The following is a 22,958-nucleotide window of genomic DNA, read 5'->3' on the forward strand; positions in this document are numbered from 1 at the left end:
TTCTTAAATAGAAATGTTTTTCTCTATGACAACAACATGACAGCGATTCAATCTATTTTTCTGAGCTCCATTCACTCGCGTTCATCACAGCATAGTTGTGCGCATGCTTCGATCGGTCAGTTCTGCCTTGGGTTTTTAATGACTGTTTTTTGGGTGTTATGTGATTGTAAGTACATCGTTTCATTCGTCTGAGCTTGTAAATGTTTAGACAGTGATGCGAGGGCCACGCGATCATCAGGTAAACGAGAGCTTAACATTTGACATCTGTATATGTGTTTTGTTATATATAGCAGCCTGCCGGCTAAATGGCTTACACGGCTAAAGCAAACAGTCACTATACTGTACATAAGCTAAAGCTAATCGGCGTCCTGGAAAAATAACACGATTTACTTAATGTTTCTCTCGTTGACACAAGGTCTGTGTCAATTAGTTAATGGTGTCACAATTAACCAATAAAATAACAATTTTCAACAATCATCAAAATGTATTTCATTCAAATTAGACTTTTACAAACCGGTTTTGTGTCAAGAAACAAGCGGGGATTATGGAGTATTTTACCACTGGATAGAATAGACTCGCACACATTTATTAGTCTTCTGACCAGGATGAACCTGGATTGGACATAATAGTACATGATTGAATAACATAATATGAATGAATGAATAATAAGTGAAAACTTTTTTTTGTTATATGGTTCTTGTTTGATAACATGCCTTATTGGTATGTATTTTTACATATTTTATTCATGCGTAGGTTTATGTGAATTATGTGGTTTAGTGAAAACATCTTCTGATATCACCACAATAAATAGCTAAATGTTAAGGTCGTTTACTTGAATTGTACACCTCGTCTTTTTCATTACGGTGACCGAGATGCGTAAATTTGGCCTTGAAAACTAATTGACGTTAAAGTAACTAAGTATAAAACTAATGTAGACATTTTCCGAGTTGCTTCCAATGTGTGGTGAACTACGTTGTGTAGTATACAGGTGCATACATGTAGGAAGGAAGGAGAGCCTTACTTCCGTGTGCTGTCAAACCGGAGTCACGCAGTCACGTGGCATGCTGTTATGGTCACATGATGAGGTGGAGCTCACTACGCTTCAGCCTCTGCTGTTGCTGCTGTCGCCGTTCAATTCCCTCTTTTTCTTTTAAATAACATCGTGAAAATACCTTAAATCATTTACTGTGTGTCATCAGCAGGTACGTTTCCGCCAAGATTCATATTGAAGTATTTGTTATTAAAGTTATTGAATAAAAAGGGCCGATTTGAGCCGCGGTTTTATCAGATATGGAACGTGTCTTCTGGTTAAACACTTTCTCTTATATCTAACATATGGATTTCTTATACAAAGGTACAATCCAAAGGCCCGACTTGGACAGTTACTTTTTGCTAAAAAGCAACGTGATTAGACACGTGTCCTGTTAAGTCTTCATATGATCTGATCATCAGGTCAAAAAGTAGTTGTTGATCAAGGTGTCTGTGTTAAACGGTGTACTTCCTGAAAGTGGAATCTGTTTTTTAAAATTTATTATTAATAATTATTATAATTTCTGGTGATTTGCGTTAATGCAGCCATTTATCAACAATAATTCACTGTTAATAATAACATTATAAATTGAGCATTTCCCCCCCGGCTATCCTAGTTATCTGGCAAAGTCCAAAACGTATAGATAAAAAATTTAAAAAAAAAAAAATTTAAAAAAGGAAACAGTACGAGATGACTAAATAATGACTTTATATCACTCTCACATGTCCAGCTGAAGTAACAGCATCATGGCTGCTGATGACAAGTCGTCATTCGCATCCTCAACAGAGTGGAGCGCCGAGCTGCCCGCCGTCTCACCTACCAGCCCATCCCAGTTGACCCACTTCAAACCACTGACTCCAGAGCAGGATGAGCCGCCACTCCGGTCCGCGTACAGCTCCTTCGTCAGCCTGTTTCGTTTCAACAACAAAGGTAAGGACACATGCGTAAAGTATTTTATAAAATAAATAAATAAATGGTAAAAAACATTTGTTTGTGAGAATCACCGAAGCGGTTGATTAATTGTTACACGGCATAATTTCTGGACATTTTTTCAGAATTTTCAACTTCCTTTTTTAACCGCCTAGCTAATTTAAAACCCATTATCCCATTGTCAATAAGTGAAATTGCCAATTTGCATGGCTGTACCAGATCCTGTCCTATCACGTTTTTAAAAAGCTCATGGGTAATGTGATTACCAGGGCTGTCAAACTCATTTTAGTTCAGGGGCCTCGTTTTAGTTCACGGGCCACATACAGCCTAATTAGATGTCAAACAGGCCGACCTGTACACCATAACATAATAACCTAAAATAACAATAAGTCCATGTTTTTCTGCTTTGCTCTCATGCAAAAAATTCTAAGTTTATCAGAAAATCTTCATATTTAATGAAATATAATTTGACAAGTCATTACGAACATGAAGTGTTTGTGCATTTTTTCACTTTCAAAATTCATCTAGACGGCCAGTTTGAACCCCCCCAGTGGGCCGGTTTTAGCCCACGAGCTGTATGTTTGACAAACCTGCTTTTTATAGCTCTATTTAACTCGCACAAATAACACAAATACAGTTTCCGTGTCATAATTGCAAACATTACAACCTTATAAACATACAAGGGAAGTGACCTTTGACCTTTAAACTGAATGAAGCAGTTTTACCAATGCCAAAAAAAAGGGACACTATTCCTGTTAATGTTGTTTTGTGTCAACTCGGTCATTAAGTGTGGACGAAGGGCATGCGGTCTGAAGGAAGGAGGGCAAATTAGCCCTCGTCTTGTGAGGTCATGTGATGGATGTCTTCTAGAGAAGCAGTCGTTCCACATGACTCACACATTTATGGTCCTGCCTCTGAAGCTCTGCCCTCAGAGATCTAAACACTTACAGTTTACACGTCATGTAAAAGCCCCAGGTTTGTAGAAACTAGTTTGTCAGAAACGGGGGGTTCTCAGCCTGGGGGTCACTTCAGGCCTGTGACCCCCTACCCCCCACATCTGACACCAGGACAAGGTGTACTTTCAATTACAAATACAAATTCTTTAGTTAGTCATTACAGAATGAGAAATAAAATATTTTTTTACCAGCTGTTTATACTGTAGTATTATGTTATATTTATACTAAACAAAATCATTTTTAAAAAATATAGATGTCATCCTTAGCTCATTTGAGTTTGAGACCTTTACTTAAAAATTTAATTATTTTTAATCAGATTTTATCAATTACTAGACGTTTGAGGCGACCCCCAAGGTCAGGCGTGGTCAAACTTTGACTCGCGGGCCACAATTGGTCCTAAAATTGAACAGGGAGGGCCGGGTCAGGAGCAGATAGATGGAGCGTCGGTGTGAACTAAGATAAATGACATGTAAAAGTCATGCATAAAAATGTGACATTTTTCTAAGTTAGAGAGATTTTGTGGTGTTTACAAACCTGCTCAAAGTCATCCGGTGCTGGTGTGTGTGTGTGTGTGTGTGTGTGTTCAGAGGAGGGCCGTCCTTCCACACCAGTTTCAGCAGACACTCCTTCCCCGTCCCCTCAGTCGGATCGCAGGAGCTGGTCGTCCAGTCCTTCACTGTACAGCTCCAGATCACACAGGAAGCAGCACGCAGAACACCTCCGACGACCCTCCACTGCCTCAGGTAAACACACACACAGACACGTTAAAAGGTGTTTCGAAGCTAGGTTGGTCTTAACGCTGTATTCAAAATAGTCACAAAATACTTCAGTTCTGGTCGAACCACTATTTGACTGTTGCTTCGCAACGTATGTTGATTAAATTACCTGTAAGTTGATTGGCGAGCCTCTGTCTGTCAGGTTGAACAAACGAATCAGAGACCACTGATAACAACGTGGACACTGTCACGTCCAGCTGCTCTGACTTTTTTTTTTTTTTTTTCCTTCAAAAATAAGGAAAGGATAATTAGTGTCACAATACAAGATGGTATTTTAAACTTTATTTTCTTGGAACATGACATTGAGAATCTCTTGGATGTTAAGTGATTCACGTCTGTTTTCATGTTCTCTCCGACTCCAGTGGATTGGCCAGGTGAGTGGCCCCGTGCTCTTTGTTTTTAAAACTCACTCTGAACTACTGCTTTTTCACAAACAGTATTTACCTCGTGTCTGCTTTTATTTCCATATTTGCATTTTTGACTAAGTGGGGGGAAAATAATAATAATAATAATAATAATGTTTGCATTGATTTCCTTTGTCAAATCTAACAGTTTGCTGAACGCGTCTTCCTTTTAATTCCCCTCCTTTTTTCCCCCTACTTTTTTTTTATATTGCATCGTGTGTTTTTTCTAATATTTTTGTGAGATGAGGTGTGTTTGACGTGGACATGAGCTGCTAACGTCCCTTGACGAGATGGGTTTCACACCAAGATGTTGTTTAATAGGCAATAAATGTACGCTCTGTGTGTGTGTGTGGCACCAAAATTTCATGTAGACCTGTGAAATATGACCGTCACTATGTTGGTGTGAAATGTTTGCCACGCCACCATCGTCACAGATTGATGACTCTTGTGTTTTTTTTTTTTCTATTTATTTTCTACCCGAATTGAGCTACAGCAGTGGTTCTCCAACTTTTTCTACTCTGTACCACCTGAGAAAACATTGAGCTCTCTGAGTACCACCATGATGACCAACATTAGAATATAGCAGCACTGTTAGCTTCAACCACAGGAGAGATGTTTATAAAGATGTTTATGTTTAAATGTTGAATTAATTGTGCATGGTATGTTTCAGATTTATTCAATTGAAAATGTAAATGTGAAAATATGATTTTCCCCGTGTACTACCGTACCACCGGTGGTACACGTACCACAGTTTGAGAACCACTGAGCTCCAGTACACATTCCAAGTGGTTGCCAAGTGTCCTCTTTGTCTAAAAGGGCATGGACGTCTTTGATGGTCCCTTGAATCGAAAGTAATCTTGGACTTGCATGTAAGTCTCTTGTTGTCCTGCAACAGTTTTCCTTAGTGTCAATACATCAACAGTGGGTTCTCATCTCACGTCGGAATTCGGTGTAACGTAACTTGATTTTTGTCATAAGTCGGAATTCACATACTGTACATAGGGCAGAGTCTGACTTATGCCTGCGAGCCATAATGAAGGGCAAAAAGTTCCCGAAATTCCAACACAAACTGAAGAAAAGGGAATGGAGCGCAATCCAATGGACGGCGTACTACCGGCGATGTAAACAAAGCCATCGTCCACGTATTGTGGCGCTTGACGACGTAATCATCCGTTGCGCTCGCTAACCAGTTTCTGTGTCTCAGAATAGTTTCAACATCGTATGTCAGAATCACGGAACGAGACTTTTTAAATAAATCTATGGGAGATGGCGACGTAACCATGAAACGGCATACGAGGGCGTGGTAAACCAAGGAACCCTGTATTATGGTACAACAAACAAAATTTCAACTATAACCTGTACATTTTAATTGAGAGAAATTTAAATATTTTAAGGGGGAAAGGAGATAAAAAAAAAAAAAACGTTTTACCTTGGAACACTGAGATCCGTCTGTTGCTGTGGAACCTCTCTGCAGACCGTGACTACAAAAAAAAGAAAAGGTTACTAGAACAGCTGAATCTGATTGGTTAATTCTGAACACAGCCACAGCCCCCGTTATAAGAGGTCGTGAGAACATGTGTAACCACATCATCTCAGTGGTTTGTTTTTACTGAGCCTCTTTAAAAGATTATTGTAAAGTCTACAGGTCACCGTAAAGGTCGAAGTGATTGGTCTCTTTTTTATATATCGCAAAAACCTGGCATGGCAACCATGACATTATGAATCCAGTATATTTTCAACTTAGACAGTGAAGCATGATTATTAAACTGCTTGTGTGTGTGTGTGTGTGTGTGTTTTGATGGTAGAGAGCAGCAGAAAGAGCGATACTCCTCTCAGCAACCATGATCCTCGCACCGCTGTCCAACTCCGTACCGCACTGAAGAGACTGAAGGAGATCATGGAGGGGAAGAGTCAGGTACAGTGTTTACAAGCACTCATCTCGACTAAGCGGCATTTACATTCAGTAAGCCAGTGCCCCTTTAATACGATCAGTAAGCATTAGGGCCACATTGAGAATAAAAAAAAACATTCAGTAATCCAGTGCCCCTTTAATACAATCAGTAAGTATTAGAATAAAAAAATAAAATTACAAGATTAATGTCAAAATGTTCCGAGAATAAAATAATGTCAGTCTGAGCCCTTGTATAATCAGTGTAAATGGAACATTCCATGTGTCGTGTTGTGTTCAAGTGCTCTAAGAGAAACCTTGTTTTATACATACATAATGTTAATTTAATCGCAATGAAATTTGTCCTCTGCCTTTAAATTTAACTTGCGGGCCACAATTGTAAGATAAAATGATGTAAAAGTCATGCTTTTAGCTACGCCATCTATTGTGGACCAGGGCAGGAGCAGATAGATGGAGCGTTCGTGTGAACTAAGATGAATGACATGTAAATGTAAATGTCATGCTTTTAGCTACGCCATCTATTGGGGAAACCTGGGTATTGCATGGAAAAGGCAAAAGTATAACGATAATATAAATAAATTATATAATTTGGAAAAATTTGACGGCCGGATAAAAAAGCTGAACGGGCCACATCCGGCCCCCGGGCCTTAGTTTGCCCCTGCCTGGTTTAACCCATCACCTTAGTAAGTAGCTCAGCTTGAGCTGCTCAGAGAGAAATGTGGGGATGGTGCCTTGCTCAGTCGCGCCTGGTGGCTGGTGGATTCGAACCTGCAACCTTCGGCACCTGGTGGCTGGTGGAGTCGAACCTGCAACCTTCCGGAGACAAGTCCCCTTCCTTAACACTTCAGTGCGATCTGGGAGTCGTCTCATTAGTTCCCCGTCTGTAGTCCCTGTCGGTCAGAAGAGACTACCTCACTTAAAACGACAAAAACAGGAAGAACACTTGTTTATAAAAGTGAAGTAAAAGTGAAGTACCTGTCATTGTGACACAACACACCACTGCACCTCCCCGTCCAACAGTCCAAACTGTCCTTCCTTCGTTGGAACATTCGCTTGTTCGTGGCTGAGATTCATACGACTTGTTTCTCTCCAGGACAGCGACTTGAAGCAGTACTGGATGCCTGACAGCCAGTGCAAGGAGTGTTACGACTGCAACGAGAAGTTCACCACCTTCCGCCGACGCCACCACTGTCGACTCTGCGGTCAGATCTTCTGCAGTCGCTGCTGCAACCAGGAAATTCCCGGAAAGTCCATGGGCTACACCGGTGGGTGTCACCCAGATAACTTGAACCATTTCACCAAAAAGAAAAACCTCTAACCAGACTTCGCGTTTTTTTCTTCCCTCTGATGTGACCAGGTGATCTGCGAGCCTGTACGTACTGTCGAAAAATAGCACTGAGCTACACTCACTCCGCAGACTCCGGTTCCATCGGTGAGGACCTGAGAGCTCTGTCAGACTCTCCCTGCTCCGTGTGCGTGCTGGAGCCCAACGAACCGCGGACGCCTGTGGGAGGGCGCAAGGCCAACAGGAACATCTTCCTGGAGGAGGACCTAACCTGGCAGAGGTCGGTCAGTCAGTCTGTCTGAGTGTCTTAGTGTGTGTGTGTGTGCTTCTAAATCTCCTTTCTAAAGCTAGATATTTCCATTGTAAAAAAAAAAAAAAAAATGTCTTTTTAACTTTTTAACCTTTTTAACTGAAGTGTAGTAACATGAGAAACAAACTGCCCTCCATTTTCCAGTCATCCTAACCTTTGCTTGCATTTTCTCTGCAGCGGTTTCCAGCTGTTTGAGACTGCGTTAAAGTCCCTGTGTGAAACGCGACACAGCCGTGACGCTGTGGATGTTTCTCGAAAAGGACAGAATTGTGTCTAAATTCAGCATTTTATAACTTCATGTTTAAAAAAAAAAAAAAGAAAAGAAAAGCAGCGTGTTTCACTACAGTGTTGTGATCAGGGTTAAAAAAGTAAAACAAAGCATGTTTGTTGTAAAATCAACATAAATCCTTTGAGGTCATGCTTTGTTTACCCGCACGCTTGTTTTACTGCCGTGTCTGAGCTTTTTGTTTGCTCTCTTTTGCTCGTTGTCTCTGTCAACTTGTCTTAAAGAAACGTGTCTTTTCCTCTCTTTCTCTCTCCTGGCGTAGAAAAACTCCCATTGGGATGAGGAAGAAGTGAGTCTCTCGCTGTTTGTTATGTTTGACCTCTGTCTGAGCCTTTTAGTAGCTGGCTAAGGTAAAGGCTAATGCTTTCTGGGACTGTCGGGAAGTGGGAGCGGTCCTCTGCATGCTTGAATTCACAGTGGCTGTAGGCAGTGAGGAGATCAGGGCAGGAAGTGCACTTTCTTTCTCGTTTTCGTTTTCTTTTCTTAAACGTTTTGTCCATGTTTGTTAGTATGATTCACCAGGAGCCTCAGAGCAGTGGCCTCACGTCCAGACTGTCGACGCTACAGGAAGATGTTGGAAAATCTCAAGGGAGAAAAAGGTCAGACAGTACAGTGCAGATATTTCTAACAACTGGCTGTAGAGCAGGTTAATTAACCAATTCAGTTCAGTATCGGTCTGAAAAAGTGACAACTGAAATGTTAACAGTAACTGAGAACTGAATAATGTATCAAACGAGACTTCCTTGATTTGAAAAATTGGTTAACCAACTCTTTGTCCCAAACTTGAATAGTTTGGGACGTAGTTACCATATTATCCAGCAGGGAGCGCTATAAGCACCGCGTGACTTCTTGGTCATCAACACAACAAGTTACACAGGGATGTCCAATCATATCGGCCGACCAATATTACCAGTCCAATATTAGCATAATTCTGTAATATAGGTGAGAATCTTTATCAGTTTTTCTTCCGATATTGAAAACGCTATATCGCAATGCCTTTGTTTCGCTAATTTATGTGTGCCCTACAAAGAGTTCCATGCCTAGTTTAATGACTCAGTGCTCTGAAGAACTTTTAATTGAAACACACCTGCAGTAAAAGTGAAAAACCGTCTGTCCACTAGGGGGGGGCATGGCAGAGAATAACTCAGAAACACTGCTTTAACCCAACAAAAAGCTCAACAAAAATATCGGACATCCCTGGTGACACAATGTAGTTTTGCGGTTTAAATGCTAAACAGTCCTGGCAAATGGACATTTATATTACCGATATATAAAATTCTATGGGAATATGAACGTATTATTTCATTTTTTAAAGTCATCCTTTGAACTAACTATTCATTATTAGCTTCCAATCCAGTTCCATGTTTAAATGATCCCTGTTTTTTTTTTTCCATTCGCCCCAGATCGGCCAGTGTCACCAACTTGTCCCTGGACCGCTCCGGCTCTTCCATGGTGCCTTCGTATGACAGTTCTGTCAGTCCTCCAACCAGCAGATCCATGTCAGTCACCAAGAGCGGAACCAAACTGGACCACAGCGAGGAGGAGAGGAAGATTCTGCTGGTAGCCTTTTTTTTTTTTTTTTTTTAATATTTCCTATCTCTTTGTGTGGTTTAACCATCAACTTACATAATCGAGCTGTGAGACGGTGACTCTAACTCTCGCAGGACTCCTCCCAACTGAAAGAGTTATGGAAGAAAATTTGCCACAACAGCACAGGGATGGAGTTTCAGGACCACAGGTACTGGCTGAGGACATACCCCAACTGCATTGTGGGAAAGGAGCTTGTCAACTGGCTGCTAAGGAACGGCACGATCTCCACCAGGTAGAACTCTTTTTCTTATTATTTAGTATTTTTTATGTTGGCAAATCAAATGAAATTCGTCCCTTAGGAGAGGGAGGGGCTTGTAGCATTCAGCTCTCTGATTGGTCAGAGAACTTGCTTAATTCTTTTTCTTAAAATTTCAATGCAATGTAAAAAGAAAGTCTTTTTCACAGCTTTGAACATACTAATGAAAAAAAAATCATCTGTACTCACCTGTGAGAGACATGTTTTGAGTTCCTGAGACTCTTTCTTCTTCCAGGGCGCAGGCCATCGCCATTGGTCAGGCCCTTGTTGACGGCCGTTGGCTTGATTGTGTCACTCACCACGACCAGCTGTTCCGGGATGAGTACGCTCTCTACCGCCCCCTACAGGTGAGCTTCAGCTTTATATTCAATCCATCAAACACTGCGTAGCCACCTAAAAAAAAAAAAAAAAAGTCACTTTAAATGTATTTCCCATTATGCACTGCCTGGTAATTGCACGTGTCCTGCAACACATCATGTGCTGTCATTGATTGATTCAAGCGAGTCTGCTGTTCAGCTGCCTCAGTCGATTTTCCTCAGGCAGGTGAAATGTGCTGATGCCGATGTTTCTCTGTCCGCTCACTAGAGTACAGAGTTCTCGGAGACGCCGTCTCCAGATAGCGACAGCGTCAACTCCTTGGAGGGACATTCAGAACCGTCCTGGTTCAAAGACATCAAGTTTGATGACAGCGACACGGAGCAGCTGGCGGATGAGACGGACTACGGCACATCGAGTACGTACATGTAACTTCTGCTGTTCTCTGAGATAAAGTCCCACATGAGGTCTGTCTGTCTGTCTGTGTCGGAGGAAGTGAAGTAAACAGCTTAGCGATTGTTGTCCTCTATCCTGGAGCTGTGCAGCCGCCGGACAGTGAGAGAAGAGAACACAGAAAAGCTACGGTGGTTAAATGGACAACTGTCAATGTGGAATTTAATTTTGCGATTTATGAACATGAGACATGTTTTTTTTAAGGATATTAGCAGCCAGTAATACAACTGGAAAATGCATGAATATTATTAATCTAATAATCAGACATTTTCTCTAAAATGAGAGATTAAGAAGTGAAAATAAATACTGATTCACTGCCGTATGCTATAACTCACTGTTTCCCAAAGACTGGGTCGCAAGAGGGTTTTTTTTTGGGTCGTCTTGCATCATTTTTCCCAGGAGTTTACGAATAATGTCTATTGACTTGGGTCGCGATTGTTTGTGACTTTTTAAAATATAACTGGCATCAGAGCAAATGTTGAAACGTAGTGTGTTTAATGCAAACATGCAAAGAAGCCAATCAAAGTAACATGTTGTGGTTGTATGGGTTACATTCCTAGATTAACTGTGTCTGGTTATGTTAGATAGGAGATGATAGATGAAAAATAGTAGGATACAAATAGATGGAATAAAATGTCTTGATGGGACACCATTGATGGTAGGGTTTATGTAAAGGATAAAGCGTGGTTAACATTAATGGATCAGAAAGGACACTGGGGTTCAATAGGCCTTTCACACAGTCGCGCTGCAGTGGTTTAAGTCAAACTCCTGTCTGTCTGCCTAGACTCTGCCAGCCCCAGCAAGAGGACGTCCGTCAGCAGCTTCCAGTCGGTGGTGGACAGCGATTCAGCCGCGTCCATCAACCTTAACATGGAGCAAAACAACGTCAACTTCCACATCAAGAAACAGTCCACGTATCCACACGTGCCTCCCGCCACTGAGCAAAAAGGTAAACATGGTCTCGGAAGACGCCGTGCACTGTGCTTCAAACACCCAGCCCGTGGGCCACTTTTGGTCCAAAAACCCCACAAAATCTGGCCCACAACTAGATGTCAATAATGATTTAAATTTTTTTTTAGACATTTATTTTCAATTGCTTTGTTTGTTTTTGTACTTGTTTGAACTGTTGAATTATACAGTATTTTAACTTTTTCTAAAACATGAGTTCTCAAGTGCACACTAACAGATATTAACTGTCAATGTGAGCAAACAGAAAGTGGTTTGTTAATTTAATTGACGTAACTTCAGTAAATAAAAATTAAATTAAATAAAGCTTAAAGATGTAAGAGAACTGTATTTTACCCTTGTTATTTTCTTCTATTTTTTAGCTGAGATTCTTGTGTCTGAGGACGGAGGTCAGAATATCATCATAAGCGACGCCTTCATCAAAGGTAAAAAACATTTAGCTTTTGGCTATACAGTGAAAGAAATACGACGTTTACCTTGTTGCTAAAGGACTTCTTCCTCTTTTGGGTGTTACTATTTTTTTTTAGAGTCTTTGTTTAACCGACGTGTGGAAGAAAAGGCCAAAGAGATGCTGTTCACTCCTCTGGGTTGGCACCACAGCTCTTTGGACCAGCTGAGAGAGGAGAATGGAGAGAAGAAGGCCATGGAGAGACTGCTGTGAGTGTTCATCCAGCCAACCAAAACATTACAGTCTCAACTGGTGTCAATTAAAAAAAAATTACAAAAAAGTACAAAATTATGACAACTAAAAAAAAAGAGATACTTTGTTTCAAATCAATGCCAGAAAACCTTAAATATGATTGTACGTCCATCAGCTCTGCCAACCACAGCCACATGATGGCACTGCTGCAGCAGCTGCTCTACAGTGAGTCTCTGTCTCTGTCCTGGCGGGACATCATCGTGCCTGTGGTTCGACAGGTGGTTCAGACGGTGAGGCCTGACGTCCGCAACTGTGACGACGACATGGACATCAGACAGTTCGTCCACATTAAGAAGGTCTGACCGAGGATTCCGAAGAACCATTTTATTTAAAAAAAAAAATTCAGCCTGACGTCTTCGTGTTGTTCATAACCATTTGATGACGATTTTGTTTTAGCTTAACGCTCAATCTGTTCGTATAGATTCCAGGAGGCAGGAAGTTTGACTCCGTGGTGGTGAATGGGTTTGTGTGCACCAAAAACATTGCTCACAAGAAGGTAATGTCAAACTCAATTCAAAATATTATTGTACTGTTTTTAGACGATTCTACTTCTTATAATTACCTTTTCCTCACTGTCACTGTGTAAAGATGAACGCTCACATCAAGAACCCAAAGATCCTGCTGCTGAAGTGCTCCATAGAGTATTTGTACAGGGAGGAGACCAAGTTCACCAGCATTGATCCCATCGTGCTGCAGGTGAGGAGTAAAAAGCAAACAATGTTTTATTAACACTTTTTTTTTTCTTTTTTTCACCAATTCACAACATTTTTGTCTCTCTTCTACAGGAGCGGGAGTTTTTGAAGAACTACGTGCAGCGCATTGTTGACGTCCGTCCCAACCTGGTGTTGGTGGAAAAGACAGTGTCGCGTATCGCTCAGGACATGTTGCTGGAGCACGGCATCACTCTGGTCGTCAATGTCAAACCTGTAAATGTCCCCGTCTGGCTCTAAATCTTTATTGTTACGCACAACGGTTTAGTCTTCCTGAGTTTGAAGATTAAAACATGAGACACAAAAGTCATATTTTTTGTCAGCTGAGAAATCATTAATGTCATCAATGTCAACTAGTTTTTTCCCCAACTGTTTTTCAGCAAGTCCTAGACAGAGTGCGCCGAATGACGCAGGGAGACCTGGTCATGTCCATGGACCAGCTCCTCACCAAACCTCGTCTGGGAACCTGCCACAAGTTCTACATGCAGCCCTTCACACTGGCCAACAGTAAGAAGATCATCCGTGTTCTGTCTTCTTTGTTGGGTCTGGTTAGAGTCGGCACCATTTCTCCAATCCGCTCTCCAATTCTTTCTTATTTCAGATGAGGTGAAGACTCTGATGTTCTTCGAGGGCTGTTCTCCGCACCTGGGATGTTCCATCAAGCTGCGCGGAGCTTCAGAGTACGAGCTGGCCAGGGTGAAGGAGATCATCATGCTCATGGTGTGCGTGGCCTACCACTCCCAGTTAGAGATCTCTTTCCTCATGGACGAGTTCGCCATGCCGCCCAGTTTGGCCCAGAGCGCTTCCTTTCCTTGCCTGCTGGAAGGCGCCTCTACAGAGAAGCAGGAAAGGCAGGACGAGGAGAAGGAGACAAACGGAGACTCTGAGGAATCTGCAGGTCAAAGTGAGGAGGAAGGGCTTTACATGGAGGCGCTGTCCAAAGATGCTGAGCTAGAAAGTCTCTCACCCCCAAAACCCAGATCCTCTTATTCTGGAAACACAGAAATGGTCGTCGCCTCGTCTTCGCCGTTTTCCAGTCCACCTGCACTTCCTCTCGCGGTGTCACCTCCATTTCTGCTGGAAGAGGACCAGGAGATGACGCTTTCAGACACACTCGTCCCACCGTCTGAGGGTGAAACCAGAGAAGAGGGAAGTCTGGTAAAGGAGGACGGGGAGGAGGTGCAGGAGCTCTGCACGGGGGACGACGACGACGGTCCAGACACCCCCACACCGCGACGGTTCAGAGATCCTCTGCAGGACGACACCGGAATGTTCGTGACCGAGCAGGTGGCCTCCTTTGACGACCGTCTAAAATCCATCTCGAGTGTCTTCAAGCAGGAACTGAAGGACATCATCCTGTGCATTTCACCTTTCATCACCTTCAAAGAACCGTTTCTTCTGACCCCAGCAGGGATGCACTGTCCCAGCAGGGACTATTTCCCCGAGCAGGTGTTAAAGCTTTGTGCTCAACGGCAACAGGACACCGAAAAAGTCTCTTCTGCTTCGTTTTGACCGTGGTATTCCATCTCATGTCCTCTGTCTGTCCCACAGGTCTACTTGTCTCCGCTGCTCAACAAAGACCTGAAGGAAATGGATGATCGGCGAAAGCGGCAGCTCCTCAAAGACCCAGCACCGTCCTCCCTGCTCGTTGGTCAATCCAACGGCACCGTCGCTTCCAGACCCGTCGACTTCCTGCCAAATCACAGTCTGACCAGCACTCGGATCATAGAGCAGCTCAGCAGCAGCCACGATCTGGCCAAAATGCTGGCGGATTTCAGAGCAAAGGGTGGACGCATCCGACAGAGGGAAGTTTGTGACCCGTTCTGTGCAACCGGCTCTAACAGCACTGCAGCTGGTGTCAATGGTCACAGCAGGACAACAGAGGCGTCGGTGGTCAAACACCCGGTAAAGGCCGACAGCGAGGAGGAGAAACCAAACAGACTGAATGAAATGACCTGGGCACCGAAGGTCAGCTGCCGAAATCACTTTTTTCATTTTAATTGTTGTTTTTGATTCCGGGCATTTTCTCTGATGTTTTGGTGCTTTCCCATCATCCTTAGCTGGACTGTCTGAACCCTGTCAACCATCAGAGACTCTGCGTACTCTTTAGCAGCTCCTCTTCCGAGTCCAACAACGCACCCAACCCCTGTGTCAGCCCCTGGTAAACCAATAATATCATACCATTTAATAACTAATAATTATATCATCTTTCAAGAAAAGTTTACATTTTTAAACCATTTTAAACCGGCCGACAGGATTGTCACCATGGAGTTCTACGGCAAAAATGACCTGTCTCTGGGGATATTCCTGGAACGATACTGTTTCAGGTGAGAAAAGAAGTTACATTTACATGTTTTACACTCTTTAAAATTCACTAGTTTGAATGAGTTTGTATTTCTCATCTGATCACGATTTCACATTCCTATTTATTTCCAAGACCTTCTTACCAGTGTCCCAGCATGTTCTGTGAAACTCCCATGGTGCACCACATCCGGCGCTTCGTGCACGGCAGCGGTTGCGTGCAGATAGTGTTGAAGGAGCTGGACTCCCCTGTGCCTGGGTATCAACACACCATCCTCAACTACTCCTGGTGCCGCATCTGCAAGCAGGTTAGTGAAGAGCGGAATCACGCGGCTGAAAATGCAACAATAAATGATGTCATTCCACTTGACCTCTCCTCTCCTCTCTAAGGTGACGCCTGTCGTGCCTCTGTCCAACGACTCCTGGTCCATGTCTTTTTCCAAATACCTGGAGCTTCGCTTCTACGGACATCATTACACCAGACGGGCCAACGCTGAGCCCTGCGGACACTCTATGCACAAGGATTACCATCAGTACTTCTCCTACAACCAAATGGTGGCGTCTTTCAGGTCTGTGTACTCGCTATCTAAAAAAAAAAACAACTGTAAAATCGAAACCCACAAGGCAGAGATGAAAAAAAATAACCCAACGTTTCTGGCTTGTTTTGCAGCTACACTTCAGTAAGGCTCTTAGAGATCTGTCTACCTCGCCCGAAGCTCTTCATCAAGAACCTGGGACCTTCCAAAGCCAACCTGCAGCAGGACCTGAAGGACTTCTCTCAAAAGTACAAAGATACATTTTTTTTATATATACATAAATGTCACGTAGACTTCAAACTATTGTTTCCACAGGAGAAATCACACAAAAGATGCAAAACATTAAAAAAAAACTGCCTTGCAGAGTCCCAGACTGTAATTGTGCACACAGGAAGTTGCTACGTTGCAAAACAGGAAGTCACGATAAAGTGGTGGGTGTTGTGCAAACTTGCTAGTGCTCATGTGGGGATTGGTTGAGTTTGTGGGAATACATTGCAACAATCAGCAAAACCTGGACTCACATGAAAAAAAAAAATCAAATCACAAACGAAATACAATGTTTCAAATCAAATTCCAGCCTCTTTAGTTGAACACAACCCTGATCTGGGTTGCTTTTTCTTTTTCTTCATTTTTTTAGCCATCTGCTCCCACCTAGTGGAAAAGTACATTATTGTTCTGCCTGTTACTGTCACAACAATTATAATATTTGGTAGTAATTGAAGTCCCTTATTCGTTCCACAATGGGGAAATCGAGTGTGAGTCTTTGCAACCCGCACAGGCCGAGTGCGAGTCTTTGCAACCCACACAGGCTGCCACAGGAGGCGCCATTTACTATGTGGATCCTCTAGGGCAGGGGTGTCAAACTCCAAATTTCCACCAGGGGGCCACATCAGCAAAACAGTTCCACTTGAAGGGCCGGTTGTAAATGGAAGACTATATAGATCAGGGGTTCCCAACCCCTGGCCCGTGGACCAGTACCAGTCCATAGGTGATTTGGTACTGGGCCGCACTGGGACACAGTGAAGAAATGTACTTAATTGTACTAATTTACATAGGGTGGTACTGGCTGACCAGTCCTCGGAACAAAAAAAGGTTTCAAACTCTGCTTCATGTACTTTATTGAATGCTTTTAAGACTCCCGCGGGCCCCAGAAAATGGCTTGGCGGGCCACATTTGGCCCCCGGGGCTTGAGTTTGACATATAGTAACTCTCCTTTCTCTGAACTCCCCGTTGTCCCCCAGAGTAACACTGGTCTACGCGGCCGTAGACGACCGGCTCACCTCCCTAAAGACTGACACCTTCAGTAAGACCAGAGAGGAAAAGATGGAGGACCTCTTCGCTCAGAAAGACGTAGGCTCTGCTCCATCGCTCCGCTGCTCCAATGCTGATAATGTCCCTCAGCCGATGTCACTGTTTACGTTTGCGTGTTCGCAGATGGAAGAGGCAGAGCTTCGCAGCTGGATTGAAAAGCTTCAGGCGCGGCTGCAGGTCTGTGGCGTGGACTCTCCGCAGCAGCTGCAGGTGGTTCTGGAGTCACTGGTGATGAAGAAACAGGGTCTGTGTGAGACTCTGCAGTCCTGGAACAGCAGGTCCGCATCAAGATTCAACACGGAGTTGTAAATGATCCCCATAAGAGCAAATAGGTGAGACGTGTCTTTCTCCTCTCAGGCTGCAGGATTTGTTTCAGCAGGAAAAAGGCGGGAACCGTCTGCCCGCCCCCCCCAGTCCAGGCAGGCACAGACAGGCTACCACTGACGAAAGCAAGGTCAGTCAACGGGCCATGCCTTAGTTTACTTCACGATGAATCCTCGGGGCTTCCATTTATGTGGATTTCTTTTACAGGGTCCTCTTGATTCCTCCCCCCGTAACCCGTCCCCTGTGGTACAAAACAGTGAAAAAGGTACGTTTTCTGTCTCTGAAAACTGACCGTTAAAATAAAAAAATTTAAAAAAAACCAAAAACTTTTCAATCTTTGCCACAGAGGACCGTCTCCTCAGTGCCATGACCTCGGCCTCCTCTTCCTCCCTGCTACCGTCACCAGGAGAACCCGGAGGAGACCCGTTCACGCCTGGTCCATCGTTTGGCGAGCAGGACTCCGTCAGCATCCCAGAAGGCAGGAGAACCAACCATCTTTGAGTTTAGTTTTTTTTTTTCCTTATTCTTTTATTGCAGATGCTGTGAATGTTTTCTGTTTTGTTTTTTTTTTTGTCTTCAGATGTTTTTGATGGACACCTGCTGGGCTCCACTGACAGTCAGGTGAAGGAAAAGTCCACCATGAAGGCCATCCTTGCTAACTTCCTTCCCGGAAACAGCTACAACCCCATTCCCTTCCCATTGTAAGAGACACTTTCGATTCTCGAAAACATTATAATTTATTTTCTGTTCGGCTGTCTGTGTTAACTATGAGGAAAGTTGAATATTGTTTATCTTGTTTTGACTCATTTTTCTTTATATAATTTCTTCAACACAGAAAAATATTCATTTCATTTCATGTTAAAGTGTCAATATGGTACTGGGTAAAAAATAAAAATACTTATGTTTGTATCATTTTTTTTTAATGATACTGGAAAAAAACCATAAATTTAGAAATATGATGTACCACTTTAATTGTAGTGTCTAAGCCTCCTAAATTTTTTTATTTATGATACTGGAAAAAAATACGCAAATTTAGAAATGTGATGTATCACTTTAATTGTAGTGTCTAAGCCTCCTAAATAACTGGTCTCTTCGGGGGTGTGGTCTGATGTGTGTGTGTATTTGTGACTCGTGTTGACAGTGATCCAGACAAACACTATCTGATGTACGAACACGAGCGAGTTCCCATCGCAGTGTGTGAGAAAGAACCCAGCTCCATCATCGCCTTCGCTCTCAGGTCAGTCTGAGTCTCGGTTTAAATTGTCTCTGTTATAAACAGTATTTAACCAAATGGCAATGACTTAACACATTGGTTTCCATTGCAGCTGTAAGGAATATAAAACGGCTCTAGAAGATCTGTCTAAGCCGTCAAACACAGGAGCAGAAGAAACTCCACAGGTCGTCAGGTAAGAAATAAAATGTTTCTCTGATAATGTAAGTATTGGGTGTTTTCCTCATTGGTGGTTTATTTAAGTACATCAACACTGTCAACAGTTTGGAGGAATTTTAACATCAGGGGCAGAGACAGGAGCTGTAGGACTGGTTGAAACTCATTTAACCGACATGGTGTTCATTCGCCAATCGAAACATGGAATAGTGCAGTTTAAGACACTGACACTTTGTTTGCTTTGCCACCAGGAGACAGTGTTTTCAATTAAAAGGCATTGTTGGATTAAAGCTCTGCTCACTTTCTGTTCAGCTCGCTGGCTATAATAATTATCGTTTATCCTTTAAAGCATTTTTTAACGAGCAAATTGTTAACTAAATAATAATTTGTCTAATTCAAACCCAAAAGACACTTTTCACAGAAACACATTTTTGTTTTTGATTTCTCCTCACCAGTTCCGAGAGTCGAGCCAAGAGCAGTCCCGCCAGGCCAACCGAGTCCATCCAGAGCCGCAGCAGCGTCGACACTGATCCACTCAGTGAGTTTGCCCTCCGTTCTACAGTCGGACCTTTGGCTGATCACAGGATACAACCAACAGATGATTTCAATCTTTTTTGTGATGATTTTCAGAAGATACAGACCTGACGGACAAGCAGAAGAAACAGACTATGAATCCACACATTGAACTGCGTGAGTCTTTCCACTGCTTTCTTACTTAGATTTTTACATGATACACTTTTAGTCTAATTTATATAAGATTAATTTAATTTCAGGTAAAATATGATCTGCCAACTTTATTAGTTTCCCTCAGTTTGTTCTGTAAAAAACACCTAAATTATTTCTTACTTTAATTTCAGGTAAAATATGATCTGCCTTATTCTTTTTTCCCATATCTGTAACAATTAATGTGTCTAATTGTCTCAGTTTGAAAAAAAAAATGCAACAGTAATGAAATAAGCAAGTCTTAAAAGCTAAAAAAAAAATCCAGAAATAATAACACTAATTTAAAAAGGTAATTGAATTATTTTATAAAATGTCAAAGGTTACATTTTAAGGCTCAAATATATAAATTTAACTACAGAAAAAATGTATCTTACAACTAAGATTTTTTCCACTTGCCTTTCCATTTGTGCAGAATTCTCCGATGCTAATGCTAAGTTCTACTGCCGGATATACTACGCAGAGGAATTCCACAAGATGCGTGAGGAGATCATGGAGAGCAGTGAGGAAGATTTTGTCCGTTCGCTGTCTCACTGCGTCAACTGGCAGGCCAGAGGCGGGAAATCTGGAGCAGTCTTCTACGCCACAGAAGGTCTCCGTCCTGAACATCAGGCTCTGAGCTGCTGTATCCGAACCATAGAAGTTTAAATTGAACGTCAAATGATCTGTTTTTTTTTCTGTGCCCCGCGTCAGATCATCGCTTCATCCTGAAGCAGATGCCCAGACTGGAGGTCCAGTCCTTCCTGGACTTTGCTCCCAACTACTTCACCTACATCACTGGAGCTGTGCAGCAGAAGGTACATGCCAATGAATCATGATGTCCTGAGAAAAAGAGTTTCCGGACATGAGTCACAGTTTTTAGAAATAACCACCTTTTCGCACCACAGCGTCCGACGGCTCTGGCTAAGATCTTGGGCGTTTACCGCATCGGTTACAAGAACTCTCAAAACAACACTGAGAAAAAACTGGACTTACTGGTGATGGAGAATCTCTTCTATGGACGTAAGATGGCTCAGGTCAGACTGCTTTTTTTTTTATTTTATTTTTTTTTATAAAAAAACATGTTAACTATGGCTTCTAGAACATGGTAGCATTAAAAAAAGTTTGCTCCTCTACAGGTTTTTGACCTGAAGGGGTCGCTAAGGAACCGCAACGTGAAGACCGACTCAGGGAAGGAGAGCTGTGAGGTGGTTCTTCTGGACGAGAACCTCCTGAAGCTGATCCACGACAACCCTCTGTACATCCGCTCACACTGTAAAGCCATTCTGAGAGCAGCCATCCACAGCGACGCCTACTTCTTGTCCAGTCACCTAATCATCGACTACTCCCTGCTGGTAGGGCGGGACGACGCCACCAATCAGCTAGTGGTGGGGATCATAGGTGAGGAGATATTTCTGTTATCAGCGCCATCTACTGTTAGAATTCTTCTTCTCGTTCTTCCAGCTGCTCCATTCAGGGGACTCCACCGCTGATCAACCGCCTCCATCTCCATGTTCTCAAATCTCCTCTGGTGTTCTCCTCTTCCCTTTCCCTGGCAACTCCATCTCTGGATAATAATTAGAAATAACAGAAAGACATTCATTCCATTTTCCCCTCATCTGTGCAGATTACATAAGGACATTTACGTGGGACAAAAGACTGGAGATGGTCGTAAAATCCACTGGAATTCTGGGAGGTCAAGGTAAAACATTCCTTCCTGTTTGTTTGTAAATTGTCAAAAAATGAGTTTTTTAGGTTTTCTTTAAAGCAGTGTTTATACCTGCAGACTGCTGCCATTTTTGTCTTGTTTTTAAATTTGATGGAATAATGATGACTGGGAAAAGGAAAATCTCATTCAGGATGGTGAAACTTTTATCTCTTGCAGAGACTATTTCCAGCATCAGCAGAGTCCTGTCTTTGTTGTTGGCTAAGACTAAGACTCATTTTGGATTATAAATGTATCTTTGGACAGGATTTTAGCTTTTGCTATTGTTTAAGCAGGTTAAAAATTAATGTTTTGGATTATAAATGTTTTATAAACAAAAATGTTTATCTTTGGACAGGATTTTAGCTTTTACTATTGTTTAAGCAGGTTAAAAATTAATTTGTCTTTGTTTTACTCCCCTCCCACCCAGGAAAAATGCCCACGGTGGTGTCTCCAGAACTGTACCGAGCTCGATTCTGCGAGGCCATGGACAAGTACTTTCTGATGGTTCCTGATCACTGGACCGGCCTGGGAGTCAACTGTTGATCTCCAGGAAGTCCAAGTGAAGAGACTCCAACCCACACACACCCACCCTCAGACTGTGTGTGTGTGTGTTGAGGCTCAAGACCGCATCATTTCAACCACTGACCGTGAAGCACATGGACTGAACTGGACTGTAGATATGACTGAAGTTCAGACTGAAGCACAGAATCATTCCACAGACACAGAGGCTTCTCTGCAGAAACCACTACAGCTGGTTAATGGTATTAGAAATTACGGCAAACCAGATTTAAAATCCTTTTTTTATTATCAGCAGGGACCTTTTCTCTAATCAACAGATTAGTAATTTATCTCCTGTTTTTTTTATGTTGTTAATAATATCATTTATATTATTAGAGTCCAACTGTTTCAAAAATATGAAGAGTCACATGATTATGTTTTAAGGCAAACAGATGGATGTAAATTAAAGTTTGTAAATGTACAGAGATGATGTAACTAAATAAATATTATTGACAAAGATTTAAAAGATTTGACTGCAGTTTTGTCAAAACAATTCATCTATTCAGTAAATATGAAAATACTAATTTTTTTTAAGTTTCGGTATGAAACTGTTGACCCGCTTACAAATGCACTATTACCGGGCATATTTTGACCGCACTTTTGACAGTAAACGCAGTGCAGTGCGTTACGTCTTGGGACCCGTGTTTTATCAATTTGTATGGTTTGTGTACTGCGCATGCGTACAAAGAAAACTCTTCCCCAATTATCCCCGCCCATAAAATCAGTATACACCTGGAAAAAAATATTTTTCATGAAAAACTTTTACCTTTCATTAATTTTAACAGTGAATTCGGCAAATAGTGTATATGTAAAGTTCTAGAATGCAGTTAATCTATGACAGCGCGTGTTTTCACTTAAAATAAATGTTATCGCCGAAGGACCGGGGCTTAGCCACTTACCAGAGCTTCGTGACTTGGCTGGGTGGATTCTTAGCAGCGGGGATGGATGGAAAGACGGTAGCAGGGCTGGTTGTGGGCTTAGTTTTCCCAGTAAAAAAACAAATTGTTCTAACTCTCTTAATTTCTCTAGTTTTGTTACGCACGACTTTGTTCCCGTTTCAGCTACGCTGACGCTAAACACACTCAACTGAACAGGAGCACAGCCAATCAGAGATAAAGACCCGCCCATGCCCTGTCTCTTATTGGTTTAAACCATGATATGAGTCTATCATGAGTGTCAGATGGGCAGCGTCAGGTGCACCAGTGCGACCTAGATTAATTAGTAGTCGAACTGTTAACGTAGCAACATCTGGAGTTAT

The 22,958-nt window shown here is 42.4% G+C and overlaps 1 protein-coding gene and 2 long non-coding RNA genes across 9 annotated transcripts; 1 reads left to right on the forward strand and 2 right to left on the reverse strand.

Annotated features, from left to right (window-relative positions):
- The first annotated feature begins 83 nt into the window (after nt 1-83).
- Nucleotides 84-22,159, forward strand: pikfyve (phosphoinositide kinase, FYVE finger containing). Of its 6 annotated transcripts, none has more exons than XM_025064026.1 (44): nt 84-166; nt 1,761-1,960; nt 3,504-3,659; nt 4,055-4,066; nt 5,902-6,011; nt 7,099-7,270; nt 7,363-7,570; nt 8,149-8,175; nt 8,396-8,485; nt 9,290-9,446; nt 9,551-9,708; nt 9,968-10,079; nt 10,318-10,465; nt 11,285-11,449; nt 11,829-11,891; nt 11,994-12,123; nt 12,282-12,462; nt 12,588-12,662; nt 12,755-12,862; nt 12,952-13,092; nt 13,257-13,383; nt 13,478-14,325; nt 14,428-14,844; nt 14,937-15,037; nt 15,132-15,203; nt 15,314-15,485; nt 15,568-15,746; nt 15,848-15,961; nt 16,955-17,063; nt 17,148-17,302; nt 17,382-17,478; nt 17,556-17,613; nt 17,695-17,826; nt 17,929-18,049; nt 18,490-18,585; nt 18,674-18,754; nt 19,191-19,273; nt 19,366-19,425; nt 19,871-20,047; nt 20,149-20,252; nt 20,343-20,471; nt 20,574-20,835; nt 21,062-21,136; nt 21,570-22,159. In XM_025064026.1, the coding sequence occupies exons 2-44, from the start codon at nt 1,777-1,779 to the stop codon at nt 21,683-21,685; spliced, it is 6,282 nt and encodes a 2,093-aa protein (XP_024919794.1). In that variant the 5' UTR covers nt 84-166; nt 1,761-1,776; the 3' UTR covers nt 21,686-22,159. The 6 variants fall into 6 exon arrangements, with proteins under 6 accessions (XP_024919794.1, XP_024919797.1, XP_024919796.1 ...); XM_025064027.1 differs by having other exon boundaries at nt 107-238; XM_008327990.3 differs by lacking the exon at nt 84-166 and adding an exon at nt 324-1,202.
- LOC107989771 (uncharacterized) lies at nt 5,525-7,116 on the reverse strand. Of its 2 annotated transcripts, none has more exons than XR_001761258.2 (4): nt 6,981-7,116; nt 6,819-6,895; nt 6,685-6,780; nt 5,525-5,577 (listed from the first exon to the last, which is right to left on the reverse strand). It is a non-coding gene; the product is annotated as an uncharacterized LOC107989771 (long non-coding RNA). The 2 variants fall into 2 exon arrangements; XR_003052319.1 differs by having other exon boundaries at nt 5,525-5,981.
- LOC112488346 (uncharacterized) lies at nt 11,230-12,859 on the reverse strand. Its single transcript, XR_003052320.1, has 4 exons — nt 12,729-12,859; nt 12,256-12,416; nt 11,943-12,079; nt 11,230-11,364 (listed from the first exon to the last, which is right to left on the reverse strand). It is a non-coding gene; the product is annotated as an uncharacterized LOC112488346 (long non-coding RNA).
- Nucleotides 22,160-22,958: the final 799 nt, after the last annotated feature.

This window comes from Cynoglossus semilaevis, chromosome 16 (genome assembly GCF_000523025.1).
Source record: "Cynoglossus semilaevis isolate Cse_v1.0 chromosome 16, Cse_v1.0, whole genome shotgun sequence".
NCBI lineage: Eukaryota > Metazoa > Chordata > Actinopteri > Pleuronectiformes > Cynoglossidae > Cynoglossus > Cynoglossus semilaevis.